The 14,975-nt window shown below is 36.0% G+C and overlaps 1 protein-coding gene across 2 annotated transcripts in view; it reads left to right on the forward strand.

The window, feature by feature from the left end:
• The window catches only part of PLPPR5 (phospholipid phosphatase related 5), a 117,407-nt gene that overhangs the window by 24,910 nt on the left and 77,522 nt on the right, over nt 1-14,975 (forward strand). For both annotated transcript variants that reach the window (XM_081025198.1, XM_081025199.1), the window contains exon 2: nt 12,404-12,536. In XM_081025198.1, the coding sequence (XP_080881324.1) occupies nt 12,404-12,536 (133 nt within the window). The remainder of the gene's footprint in view (nt 1-12,403; nt 12,537-14,975) is intronic.

Genomic DNA, 14,975 nt, shown 5'->3' on the forward strand with positions numbered 1-14,975 from the left:
AGGTTTCTCTTCTCTTTCCACTTAGCTGTAATAGGTGTCTGCTCTGCTCTTGGATGGCTCCTCTCATGATTGTGTAATGGCCACCGTTGTTCTACAAATAACATACAAACATGATGCTTAATAGAAGATTTCCTTTGTGTATCTCTTTTTAAAAGCAAGAACCCCTATTTCAAAGCATCCCTACCGAGCAGAAGTCTCCTCATCTTTCCTTAGGTGGAATTTCATCATATACCCAGGTCTAAATTTGTCACAGACCAGGCCATCAGGACTTGACAAATCTTCCATTCTTTGAGGTCAAGGATGGCCCTGATTCTCCTAAACATCATGGCCATAAGAGAACGTTGATAACTGAACAAAATCAACGCTCTGTGAGGGAGAGAAATAGTTAACATTGATGAGGCAAACAACAGTGTTTCTACGTATAAGTTTGGGTTCAATCGGTGTTCATTAAATACGGTTTTAGTTTTATTTCATTATGTGAAGAATTTTAATTCACTCGAATATTCTAATGTCATGAATTATAAATGCTGATATTAAATAAACCTTCAAAATGATCAGTACTGCACATAACAGGTTCATTTCAATATTATTTTGCTTATATTTACATAGGAAGATTATAATTAAGATTTTGAAAGAAAACGTGATTGATATTTTAATAGGCATCTAAAATTGCTGGCCAGGAAACTGCTCAGAATTGCTCATTAAGTAGGATTGTTTCCTGTTGCTTTTTGATGGAATGGTTTTCCAAGTATTTGAGTCTTATTTTTATTTGACTCCTATATTTACTTAGTCATATATTCACAGGGCACATATGTTCATAGGATTTCAATTATCTGTTACAAATTTACCTTTTGATAATTAAATTGCAGAATTCTCAAAATGTCTGCCAATTGTGAAATATAATAAACAATAGGTCAAAAAATTGTTGTTTTTTGAAATGTGCTATAGCACCAAGGTGAATGTGGAGAGAGAGACTGCTAAATGAGGGTCCTTTTCTCTCATGCCCATGAGAGGATTCTCTTCCCATCCAGCATCTGGTCAAGCCCAATACCTCCCAAGATCCTCTGCGGGTAAGTCAGAAAGATGCAGAAGCCAGAGAATTTGGAACAATACTTGTATTCTTTGCATAGTAGAACTGTATGCTGCACATAGGGGGCTGTTCTACCTTCTGAAGTTTTATTACGACTCTGCAACACAGATGGGCCCAGTGAAGAGACCTTAGAGGACCCAGCACCCCCTGGGTCAACATGAGAAGGATCCAGCACTATTAACAGGAACTAGTCTATGCAAGAAAAGGAGCATAAAGATTCAATTTGTTTCTGAATGAAATGGAACAGAACAGAGCAATACTGCTCTTAAGCCCTTCATTTGATATCATTGCTAGTTATGGACTTTGGTGCCACAGGGTTTGGAGCTGGCATTTTATGTCTTCAGCAACAAATACTTCTGCTAACTGCTGAGATGTAATGACTCTGAATATTTTGACAGCCCACAATAAGATGCAATAGAGAAGCAGAATCTAAGATTATGCATAGTTTGGACATTTGAACAAGTTTTCTGAAGGCTGAGGTAATGAATTCCCTCCAAGTGGAAAAGTCAAGGATTCTTACCTGAGGACATTTTTTTTTTACATGCATGTTCACACACATGTAAAAGCTAACCTGAAACATATAGGGAACAGTGATGAGGAAGCTCAGTAAGTTATATATGGGAGAGAGAGTAGACTTCAAACTCATACTTCTTTTTTTTCCCTTGATAAGTTGACTCAATAGAAAGATTTTCATATCAGTTCTATAGACTTCTGCTATTTAACTTTTACAAATAAATATTTAATCATTATTCTTTTGAGAAATAATATGAACCTATAACTTTTTAAAAAAGTTTTATCTTTTAAATGAACTTCCTGTTAATACTAATTGAAACTCCCACCAAAATGGCCCATCACTAATACTTCTAAATGACATTTTGGGGTGACAGGCTGATTCTAAAAATAAGATGCAGAAAGCTGGAGAGACATTGTGGAAATTAATATTTCCAGCCCCCTGCACTCTGACCATCCGCATATGCTCTGTCCTCTACTCTTTGTTTGAATAAATGTAACTTTTTTAGAGTATCTTATCTATAAGCCTTTCTTATCTAGCTTAAATAAAAAGATTCTCATATTTGTGCTTTATGCAGAAAAGCTCATTGGGGGAAATTATATTCATAAGTGGAGAAGTTCAGATAAAAAAGTTTTAATTGCTAGACTTTTCTTCCTAAAATAAAGCTAAATAATAAAATATCATAATGTCAAGTTTGACATTGAATGATAAAGTCAGTTAATACATATTTTATAAAGTGCTTTGACTCTATTCCTGCAAAAATCTTTAATAATGAATATAGTATTAAAATTAGAATCACACTGCCAGGGTTTGAATCTTAGTTCTGTCATTAACTAGCGGTGAGACCTTGGGAAAATTACTTACCTCTCTGTGCCTCAGTTTCCTTACCTGTAAAAAGGGATAGTAATACCTACCTCATAGCATGGTTTTGAGGACCAAATTCAATTAGTATATGTAAACTGTTTAGAACAATAGTTGGTCTATGGTAATTGGTATATGTCACTTTTTAAAATAACAACAAAGGGAATATATCTATGAATTTACATAATAAATGTGTGCATATGTCATAAGCTTAAATTAAAGACATTTGGGATAATAAGTAATTAATTTTCAAAAGTGTATTTCCCACTACATGTATTGGAAACCCTTAAGTTGGCCTGCTTAATAAATTCACCGAGTCAGAGCTGTTAGGGTTTCACATTTAAATTATAATTATACCTTTTCCTAATGCACTGCGAGCAATAAGCTGGAAAGTTGCACTTACACCAAATATATAATGAGACCAGACTGCATAATGAGTTTATGTTCCAAGATTCATCTCATTCATTTATTTTGGGTTTTCAGTCATGCTTTTCTTTGTAGGGACCCATCAAACATTTTTAATGGCTTGGTAAAGTATAAGAATATCCTATGTAATCAACATTTACTCTTCTTGTGAAAGTGTTTTAAAAATAAAGTGGTTCAAATGTCTAGTCATTTTTTTTTTCAGGAAAAATGAATGGCCTTAAAAGACATTTGTTCTGGCAGTCTGTAAAGATGAGAGAAATGAAAGCCAAGAAAACCTGAAGAAGATGGCCTCAAGGGAAAGATCTGTATGATGGATTTGAAATTGCAAGGAATACTATTTCAGCTTTCCCAGGCAGAGCTGTCACATCAAAAGCCTATTTTCATGAAAAGGAGAGTGTTACCCAGAGTATCCAGATTTAGTCTATTGAATGCATATTCCCTTAATGCGGGTAGGGCACTTGAAGGTGACAACTAATAAATCAGGTCTGTTGTACAACAGAACTATATTTGGTATAGAAGAAATCTCAACCGTACAGCAACATAGATTTTCTGAATGAGAAAAAATATATAGAAAAGAAAAAAAGGTAGAATTCCTGTCTACCATGAGACAGTAATGGAGAGCTAATATGCTGGCCCAAGTCCCTAGATTCTTTTGTGATTCAGTTGCCAGCAAAGACAGTCCAGTGGCAAAAGTCTGGCTCTTCTGTACTAGAGGAAAGGAATGTTCTTCTTTCTTAGCCACAGATCAGAAAGGTCAGGTGAATCCTACTGTCTCTCCCTGGCCACTTTCTGCTGTACAAATATATCTCAAAATACTACTTAAGTGCCTTTTTATTTCCCGCCTGTGTCACTTTTCAGAGCAATATTCTTCTCTCTCATTGTGTGAATTAGTACTTGTTCTCTTGTTTTAAACATTCTTCTCTCCTCTTCCTAATAACCAGGGAACTGGTGAATGAGTTTGTTGTCACTTAATCAAACCTTTCTCAGCTTACTTTTTTCTTTCTGAAGAGCCCTGATTATCCAAATATCACATATAGCAATATTAGCTAATGCTTCCTAACTGTGAATTCTGTCATCTGAAACGGAAGAAGACTTTTGCTTTTACTTTCTCTCCCTGGAGTTTCTGGTATACAAGCTTTACCAGATATTTAGGACTGTTCCTAAAATATATATTTCTAAGATCAAATAAGTTTAGGAAACCCTGGGCTGTAAAGTTCACAGTATTCTTGAACAGATTGTCACGCGTTTGGTCATGGAGGAAAGCTAACTGGGAGGAAATTACACTCTTACATGCAGAAGTTTAACTGCCAGACTTTCTTCCTAAAATAAAACAAAATAATAAAACATTATAATGTCAAGTTGAACTCCAGAACTGGACTGCATGGAGTTGAGTCCTGACTTCATGATTTATTAGCTGAATGACCTTATCTAAGTTACATAATCTCTCTGTGCTTTAGCGTCCTCCTTTAGAAAATGAAGACAGTAAAATAATGTCATCACAGGGCAACTAAGTAATTAGGAATTTTGATGTGCTAATATGCATTGTGAATCTCTAGGAGAGGTTAGAGTTTGTAACTCTTAGCTGTTTCTTTTTTCTTTTTCTTTTTCTTTTTTTTTTTTGACCAGGAAACCTGCCCCCAACCTCCACCTCCACCAACAAAGAACCCAACAACACTTATCCTGCTGAACATAGTTTTAGAAGCACTGACGGGGCATTTAATTGCTTGTGCTTCAAAGGCTCATTTCTAAAAAAGCCATTATCCCAAAGTCCCAAGAATATTTAAATTCTATCATGTTGCTTTTTTATTGTTGATAAAGAACACAGGAAATTAATTCAAACATGTATTTTGGAAGAGCTGGAAAATAAGCTACTAACCTATATATTTGTATTGCTTATTAAGTTTTTATTAATTATGAATTAGGTCTTTTGAGGAATGACAGGTACATTATAACAGTTCTGGCCTATAATAGATTTATGAACATGGCAAATTTGACCTTAGGTATTAAAATTAAGAAAAACTACAAGTATGCAAAATGAGTTTGTATTACAGTGCTCTTATAATTCATTTTTCTTATAGCTTATGTTCACTACATTTATATGAATGATTGGGCAAAGTGTGAAGATCATGTAAAGTTTAATTAGGAGCATTCCTTTTAATTAGGGAAGTTTTTAAATGGTTTTCGCAAGCTTCTCATCATTAAAAAAAGAATGTCCATGGCTTGTAAATCCCGTGTTTCCCCGAAAATAAGGCCTAGATGGACAATCCGCTTTAATGTGTCTTTTGGAGCAAAAATTAACATAAGACCGGGTCTTTCATAAGACCCGGTCTTATATAATATGAGACCGGGTCTATATTATATTATATTATATTATATTATATTATATTATATTATATTATATTATATTATATTATATTATATTATATTATACCCGATCTTATGTTATAGTATGTACTATAGTAAAATATAGTATATATCTTATAGTAAAATAAAAATGGGTCTTATATTAATTTTTGCTCCAAAAGACACATTAGAACTGATTATCCGGCTCGGTCTTATTTTCAGGGAAAAGCAGTCTCTGCTTTTGTTGTTAGGCAAACCATGCCTCCTTTCTCTGTATCCTCATACTGCTCTCCTCAACCCCCACTCCAATACACATATGCACTCCAAGATTAGTGTTAGGACTTTCACACTGTATAATCTTATCAGATTACTCTATTATCCTATCCCAGATTCCTTTACCACAAGTTCTGACCCATTGCAGTTCTGAGTTGGACAGAACCTTCAAGGTCATCTAATAATCGCTAAAATTTGCGTAGTGCTCACTCTATACTGCTCCTCTTCTAAGAATTTTATAACCATTAACTCATTTAATCCTTATAACAGCGCGTGATGGCATTGTTTTTATTATTTTTATTTTGTAGATGAGGACACGGAGGCAAAGAGACTTACCTGAGGTCATTCAGCTAATAAGAGGTAAAGCCAGCCTCAACCACATGCCGTGGCTCTAGAGTCCACACTCACTGCACTGCCTTGGAGAGACAAGTATGCCTTTCCAGTGCCTAGAACACACATTCCCATTACTACTGGTCCATCCTGTGCTCTCTGGTCCTTAGGTCCTGTGGGGTTAACACTGACCATGCTGGGCTTGAAGAAGATGGGCTTGAAGAAGACTGGATCCCTTTTTGCAAGAGTGTTGCAGAAAGGAATACCACCTTTGGTCACTCAAATACTCAGTCTTCAGTCAGCACTTACTCCTTACCTCACCCCTTCCTTATTCATTCACTAGTATTATTTGCAAATGTGTCTGTATTGACAGGTAACTTGTAGGTTCTTTTGATGGTCTCTTGCATTGCAGCCATAGTGAGAAGTGCAGTCCACTCCAAACCTTAGAACGAATGTGACCTGCCGGCATGCTGATCATTGAGTACCTTGTCAGGACACCTCATCTCTCTAAATCTCACTTAAAACATCTGGAAAATGGGAGCGTTGGATTTCTTTATATTTTACATTTCATTTAATTTCTCCTTCTATAATCCCACCCTTCGATACAATGCCTAGAATAGCTCTTTGTATTAAGTATTTGTATCTAAGTATTAACTACAACTACTTAATAATTATTTGTTCAAATAAATATCTTTTTACAGTATCCCTGAAAAATTTAAAACGTAGTAATCAGAAGTTTTAGACCCCTTGAAATATCCTGTAGAAAGCTTGGGGGTTTATTCAAACACAGATGTCTGGACCCCAGGACCAGAGTTTCTGAATCAGTAGGTCTGGGATTAGGCCTGAGGATTTGCATTTCCATCAAGATCCCACGTGGTGCTGGTCTGAGGCACACATGAGAACCATTGCCCATAGAGTGCTCTCAGAAAAGAACTATACCTTTCCTCTCATTTCCCAATTAAAAAATAATTTAATAAGCTTGTCCCACCCAGTGGTTGGGTTGATGGCTTCATGTGTTTCTTCTCCCTACGATCTGCATTTTAACAGTAGTCTCTTAGAAGCTGTAAACCTTAACTCAAAGGAACAAATCCAATTCTTGGCCTCAGGTTCTTTTATCTAAGGTGCCTTCACTAACACTGTCCTCTCTCTGGGGGGTGTTGGGCCTCCTGGTGGGGGCCACACACCCACAATCTTTCCCACTGCTAGTACCATGTAAAGGTAAGAGCATGGGTTTGTGAGATGGACTGTCTTGGGTTCAGACACTAGTTCCTCATTCTATGCCCAACCATAGGCAGTTTACTTTATCTGTGCTTTATTTTCTTCATCTGTAACTGGAATTTAATAATAATACCTACTTCACAGTGTAGTTTTAAAGATTAAATTGGTAACTATTTGCAAAGAACTTAGAAGTTGCTGAAAATTAGTAAATGCCATGTTACTTTTTAAAAATCTTTTTCCCCAGCTTTATTGAGATATAATTGACATGTAATATCATGTAAGTTTAAGGTATACGATGTGTTGATTTGATACATGTATATATTGCAAAATGATTATTATCACCATAGCTTTAGCTCACATCTCCATCACGTCACGTGTGTGGTGAGAACATTTAAGATCTACTCTTCATAATATTTGACTTTATCATACAGTATTATTAGGTACAATTGCCATGCTGTACATTAGATCCCCAGAATTTTTATTAATCTTATAACTGGAAATTTGTGCTCTTTCATGAATATCTCTCCATTTCCCCACCCCACCCCCAGCCCCTGGTAACCACCACTCTACTCAGTTTTTATGTGTTCTACTTCCTTTTTCTTTTAAATTCCACATATAAGTTGTATCATGCAGTATTTGTCTTTCTCTGCTTGATTTATTTCACTTAGCATAATAAGCATAATGCCTCAAGGTTGTTTCAAATGGCAGGAATTTCTTCTTTCTTATGGCGGAATAGTATTCCATGGTACTCGTATATGTACCACATCATCTTTATCCGTTCATCCATAGGTGGACACTAAGGTTGTTTCTGCATCTTAGCTATTGTGAATAATGCTGCAGATATCTCTTCGATATCCTAATTTCAGTTTCTTTGGATAAACACTCCAAAGTGGGATTTCTGGATCATATGGTAGTTTTATTTTTAAATTTTAAGGAACCTCCATACTATTTTCCACAGTGGCTGCACCGATTCACATTCTTACCAAGAGTGTACAAGGGTTCCCTTTCTTCCACACACTCACCAACACTTATCTCCTCACCAACACTTATCTCCTGTATTTTTTTTTTAAAGGAAAGCTATTTCCTTTTTTTTTTTTTTTCTAAGATTTTATTGGGGAAGGGGAACAGGACTTTATTGGGGAACAGTGTGTACTTCCAGGCCTTTTTTCCAAGTCAAGTTGTTGTCCTTTCAATCTTAGTTGTGGAGGGTGCTGTTCAGCTTCAAGTTGTTGTTCTTTCAGTCTTAGTTTTGGAGGACGCAGCTCAGCTCCAGGTCCAGTTGACGTTTTCTAGTTGCAGGGCACACAGCCCACCATCCCTTGTGGGAGTCAAACCGGCAACCTTGTGGTTGAGAGGACGCATTCCAACCAATTGAGCCATCCGGGAGCTCAGCTGCAGCTCAGCTCAAGGTGCTGTGTTCAATCTTAGTTGCAGAGGGCGGGGTCCACCATCCCTTGCGGGAGTTGAACCGGCAACCTTGTGGTTGAGAGCCCACTGGCCCATGTGGGAATCGAACCAGCAGCCTTCAGAGTTAGGAGCATGGAGCTCTAACTGCCTAAGCCACCAGGCCGGCCCCATCTCCTGTATTTTTGATAATAGCTGTTCTAATAGGTGTCAGGTGATAGCTCATTGTGGTTTTGATTTGCATTTCCCTGATTAGTGATGTAGAGCATGTTTCATGTGCCTGTTAACAGTTTGTATGTCTTCTTTGGAAAACTGTCCATTCAGTTCCTTTGCCCATTTTTTTTTATCGGGTTGTTTGCTTTTTTGCTGTTGAGTTGTAAGATTTCTTCATATAATTTGGATATTAACTCCTTATCAGATATATGACTTGGATAGGTTTTCTTCCATTCCATAGACTGTCTTTTCGTTTTGTTTCTTTTGCTGTGCAGAAGCTTTAAGTTAGTGTTTATTATATTTTATATGTTTCCTAAATTTGCCTCTCAGGGTCTCACCTTCATGCTTTCTATTATGGCTGAATACCACCTCAACTGTCATTTATTTATTTTTCTTTGAATCAATCCACTTTATTAACAAATTATTACAAAAGAAAACATCATTACTATAAATGGAATACCAATATCACTTGGTAAATAGAAAGTAACCATAAAATAAATACAGTGTTTTATGATTCTAGCTGGTTATTGTTTTCTGCTGAAGACTCTGAGCCTGAGACTTGCTCTCTCTTTATTAAAAGCAGGGAAATTAGCAAGTTCTAGCTGCTGTAACAAATAAACCTCCACATTCCCCTGGTTTAATACATTAGAGTTTAACTTGCACTCCTATAGTGCAGGGCTGCTGACTGAGGGATTTCGGCTCCTTCCACCTTCAGGCCCAGATCGCTCTGCTTCCAGCCAGCAGACGGGGGATAAGAACGTGGAGAAGACACCTCTGTTTTTTTCCCTCTGGTTTGAAACTGACACACTTTGTTCATCCTAGCATTTCTTTGGTGTAAGGTCACCTGTAAGCAGGTGTGTAGGGAATGTTGGTCCTGGCTAGGTAACCACTCCCAATGGCAACTTTGTAGTATGGAAATGACAGTACAAGTTTTTGTGGTTATATTATGAGGTATATACAGCTACAGCAAAACATAACCTTAGTTTCTTAACTGCTGGGAGGGATTGTGCAACAATTGTATCACTAACTGTATTACTTGTTCAGTTCAATTAATTCTCCTCTCTTCTAACCTCCATTCCATTCAGAAACTTAATAAACAATTGTGTTACTTAGAAAGGGTGCTGAAATTAATAAATAAGTATGCACAAAAAAAATGTTAGTTTCTCTGTACCGTGACACAAAGTTAATGAGATAATGCCCAGTGTAGGTTTTTACCTCTTTGTGTAGCTTAGAACTTCCCTTGATTAGCTTGAAATTGATGATGGGACATGAACTCTCTCTCTATGTGTGTCTTTATAATCACCAAACCAGTACAATGTGCTTGATGTGAACCTAAATGTAAATTCCATACCCTCCAACATTTAAAATTTTAAGTGTGTTCCATGACTATACTTTTACAGACTAAAATTGCTTTTCGGATATTGTTTTACACATCTGAAGTATACGAGACACAGGTTAAGTACCATCACGCTGATTGCACATGACCTCTACTGCTCCTTTACATCTGAAATGGTTTTCTTGTACCAATATCAAACCAAGGATGCATGGATATTTTTGAGTCACCATCAGATGAAGGGGAGAAGAATTTTTAACTGGCTTTTTATCAATGAAAACATGAATATTTGGAGTTTGATGTTTGATGAAAGTTTACAATGATTTTATCTTCCTGGAAAATTTTACTTCATAATTTTATCATTAAGAAATATAAATAATAGTGTGTCAGCCTCTGGGAATTGAGATATGACAGCAATATTTGCTCATAACTGACATTTATACACTTATACTTGAGGATTTATGGTTTATACCTGCATTTTTGTAGGTTGTGATTTCATCAGTAAGATGGGGCTTTTTATTCACTGCCAAACAGAGTAATGGATAAGACATAGGACCATATACTACATCTGTTCTCAAAGACAGGATGGAGACATGGATGGGCCATTTAGGAAGGGGGCGGTTGTATAGGTCCAGCTTAATAAGCAAGATAGGGCTCAAGGGGATTCATAATGACAACACTGTGTTCAACAAAGCATAATAGAATGACTCAGTGAGAACATGGGGTATAATAGGGAACATGGGACTCCAGTTTGGGGAGGTCTGTGGAGTGTAGGCTGGGTGAGGTTCAGGAGCACAACTCTTGCCTTCAAGGACAAAGACTTTCAGGTTACAGTTGGGAGGGGACTGTGACTCAAGGGATAGCACAGTTGCTCAGACACAACCCTGGCTGGGTAGGTGAAGCAGAGAGGGCCTTTTGGTATCAGCTCCTGAGCCCTTGATTGGCATCTTATCACAGTCCACACAGGTTGAATCTTGGCAGAGGGAGAGTGGGGGTGGGATGAGGTTTGTGAGCCCAGAAGGAAGCTGAAAGGCAGATGTAAGAAATGAAGTGAGAGCTCACAGCTATGTACTTACTATGCCAGTCTACACTGTCTCTACCAATAGAGTACCCACACCCCCGCCTTGTTCTTTTATGTCCTAATACCTAATGAATAGAAAGCTTTTGCTAAGGTGGACAGTTGCCCTGTGAGAAGTCAGTTGGGTCTTCCCACCAGGACAGGTGTACACCTTCCCCATGTCGTCCCTCTCTGTAGAAGTTGGAGCTGTGGCAGGCAGGAGGAGGGGCCACATTTCTTCTCAGTAGATCTCAGTTAACACTTCATCACCTAGCTCTCTCTGGAAACAGCTTTCATTTATTCAAGGAAAACTACGAAGTGACAAAGCTTTTAGCAGCCCCATCTTTGGCTTCTGTGCCATTGCACTGTTAGGTTTCCCCCTCTTCCATTCCCAGGAGAGAAAGCAAACCAATTATGCTCTTTACCTGAGGATGGCTTTAGGAATCTAATGAAAATGGTAGCCAGTCACTCCAGATTATGAACCCCTTCTTTGTAATGGTGGACAAATGACCAAACCATCAGGTCTTCAGTTCTACATAAGAACTAAGATATGCAGAGGAAACATGAAGAAATTTCAATGAAAACAAAATCTCAACGAAATAATGGCAGAGTTAGAAAGGGTGATGAGAAGCTCTTTTAGTCTTTGTGGGAAACTGGCATGTATGTCAGAAGGATTAGGAAAGTCTTTTTCTGTACTTTGTTCTCTTATACCTGGAGACCCCAGGAGTTGAGAAGGTCCTTATGAGGTGCTTTGTGTCCCAACACCTTCCCCTTAAAACTGTAAAAATGCTACGGTACGAATGTGGTGGAGTTCCAGGGTGTATCCTGGGCATTGAGGAGTATGAGTGGGGAGCAGGGTCTGACCTGGAAAAGTTGGAGGCAAAGCTTACAAATTCTAGGCTGAATCTATGGTGAAAATAGGTCTGAACTCGAATTCAGATTCTGGCTACTCTAGGGAATTGTTCTGATTTCTATAGCAGAGTCAAATTTAAACAAGATGCAATTACTGAAAAATAAAACATGGAATTCAGTTACACACCAAAAAATAAGTGAATGCTTCCTTAAAGAAAAGATCCTTTGTATGTTTCATTTTTAATGAAGTCTTTTAGAAAACATTTGTATTCTAAATTTATCAGCTTAATACTCCCTTGAATTGAGAAAAATCTGGGTTATATTTATAGGGATAAGGTTATAATAAAAGGGTTTGGTTAAGCAAATATGGTTCCGTTTTATCTAAGGTTGTTACTACTCAAAGAAGCTGCTTTTGTATTTTTTTAAATAAAAGTATTCTTCATTTATACTGGTTGCATTCTAATGTTCTTTAACCTTTTATTTCCTTGCAAGATGATAGTTGGAGAAACTGCTGTGTTTTGCCTACAACTAGCCACAAGGGATTTTGAAAACCAGGAGAAAACTATTTTAACTGGAGACTGTTGCTATATAAACCCACTGGTGCGGCGAACTGTACGATTTCTAGGTATGTGTCCACTGAATTGTTTTTATTGTTGCTGAAACAATGTTTGTGTATAAGCTAACGTTTAAAATGGCCAGCACTCTAACTGTATGCAAATATTAGGTTATATTTACTTTGAAACATTTTAAATTAGTTTTGAAAATAGACATTGCATTCTATGTTCTCTCTCAACTTATAAGACTCCAGTTGTCATTTCTGTATTAAGGGAAAAAGAATATCACACTTGGATGTTTAATATTCTTTAAGTAACTAAAAATTTCATAATTAAAAGAAATGATTTACTGTGTTTATGAAATTTCAGAAACAATGCTTGGGGAGAAATGATAATCTAGTTAGATTGTTGAGCATCGTGAAGGACAAGAAAAGTAGCTTGGTAAATAAATGTATTTGTTGAGAACCCTATGTCTCACTCCATGCACTACTTCTAAGCTGTTTTTTTTTTTTTGTTGTTTTTTTTTTGTCAACAAAAATGTATTAATTTTTTAGAGGACAAGATTTAATGACACTTTAACTTTCAATCTCAAATTCTAGCACTAGTGCATATGAACATTGATGGATTAGTGAAAATCATCTTAATTCAATAGAAACTTGAGAAATAAATTTAATATAAATTACTATCTCCTGGATTTATCAATTAAAAAAGTATGTATATACTAACATTTAATATAAATTCTGATCAGTATTAAAATAAAAATTAAGGATATTGTAATCTTTCAATATATTTCTCATACTTATAGGATCAAGTTGAAAACTTTTAGGTATTATGTATAGATCATCTAATCTATATATGAATTTACATAAAGACACATCAAATGTCATTGTGCCTTTAAATCTCTCTGAAGACAAAAGGTCTTCATATCTAAGACTGTTATTTCTATTGTCATCAAGTTATACACTTCAAAAGCCATTATATATACTATTGAAGGGATAACTTTTATGTGAAACTTTAAAAATTTTATTTTTTCCCCCACTTGTATCCATACTGTGTTCTCAACACATTTGTCTTTGCATGAGAGTCATTTAATAACAAAATAAGCAATAAGGTACTCAGAACTAAAAATGATGAAATTCACACTTTCCTAAATGCTGTTCAGTAAATTATATTACGCCTACTTAAGTAAAATACTTTCTGCATTTGCACATATATTTCTAAAGAATTTGTGGCACAAAGTAAGTGTATTTTAAGTCTCTGCATGTTTCTTACTTCTTATATAATTCCATAAAATATTGAGGAGTGCTTCATTTGTTTCTTGTTCCCTTGTTTATTATTATTTGGATTTTCTGATTTGTTATAATAAAATGGGAAGCTCGTAAGCAAAGCATTGCTTTACAGTAGGACATCACTCTTTAGAGTGACTTTTTTCCTGGACATCTAGCCAATCAGTGGATACACTCATGGGATCTCATTTTAATAAGTCTCTTTGTAGTCAACTACAGTATTGGCCTGGGGCCTGATGCACTGACGTTTTCATTGTAAAGCATATTTGGGAACTTTAAAAGCATCAGACATTTCCATATCCTCATCAAATATTTCTCTCTATTTTAAACAGAAAAACTTATTACACCAGATGAAAAGGATGGTTTGGTTAAATAAAATGAGTACATCTTAGCCTAGATTTCAAGTAGAAATGACGACATTATTTTGGTTCCCGGGCTAGGCCATAATGTTTGGAAGGAGAGGCTGTATATGTGAACATTTTATTGGGCTCCATTGTCTTTCATTTCTTTGCCTCACCCAAATTTCTGCTTTTGATAACATTTACTTGTATGACTCAAGGAATGCTGGTTAAGAGGTAAAGAAAGGGCTTTTTATTATTTCCTTTAAAAATTTTTTAGATACAGAGAGAACTAAGATCCTTGTATCATTGCCATTTCATACTTACAAAGTTTTGCTTTGTGCAGTGTGCATGGACCTTTTATGATTTTACATAATATTTTAAAAATTAAAGGATAGCCATGCATCTAATGCTGGAAAATTATTTGATCCTGCACAACTTTCCTGGTGATTTATTACACAATAGCCAATAGTTATGTAAAGCCTTAGGAAACAAACAATCCAGAAATATATGATGACTAAGAAGAAAAACATCTAATTATTATAATAGAATTATATGACATTTTAATCAACTATTTGGGAAGTATTATTTTGTTATAGTTTTAAAATGTCCGGATAGATTTTATTTCCCCAAATTATAAAAGAATGGATTTCTTTCAATTAATACCACAACCTTGAAGGCTGTATATATCTAAGTTTAACTGAAAAGGATGCCAAAGAATGTATTTTGTCTGCCCTACCTAGGTAGAAAAATAAGTTTTGGCAACAATGACCAATGACTTTGAATTTAGAAAATGTTTTTGGTATTTGGGTAAACTGGCAAGTTCCTTACAAAAGGGAGGAAAAAGATCTACGTACTTAATTTTATTCCTTTAGATAACCAAAGC

Source organism: Rhinolophus hipposideros (assembly GCF_964194185.1).
Source record: "Rhinolophus hipposideros genome assembly, chromosome: 19".
Classification (NCBI taxonomy): Eukaryota; Metazoa; Chordata; class Mammalia; order Chiroptera; family Rhinolophidae; genus Rhinolophus; species Rhinolophus hipposideros.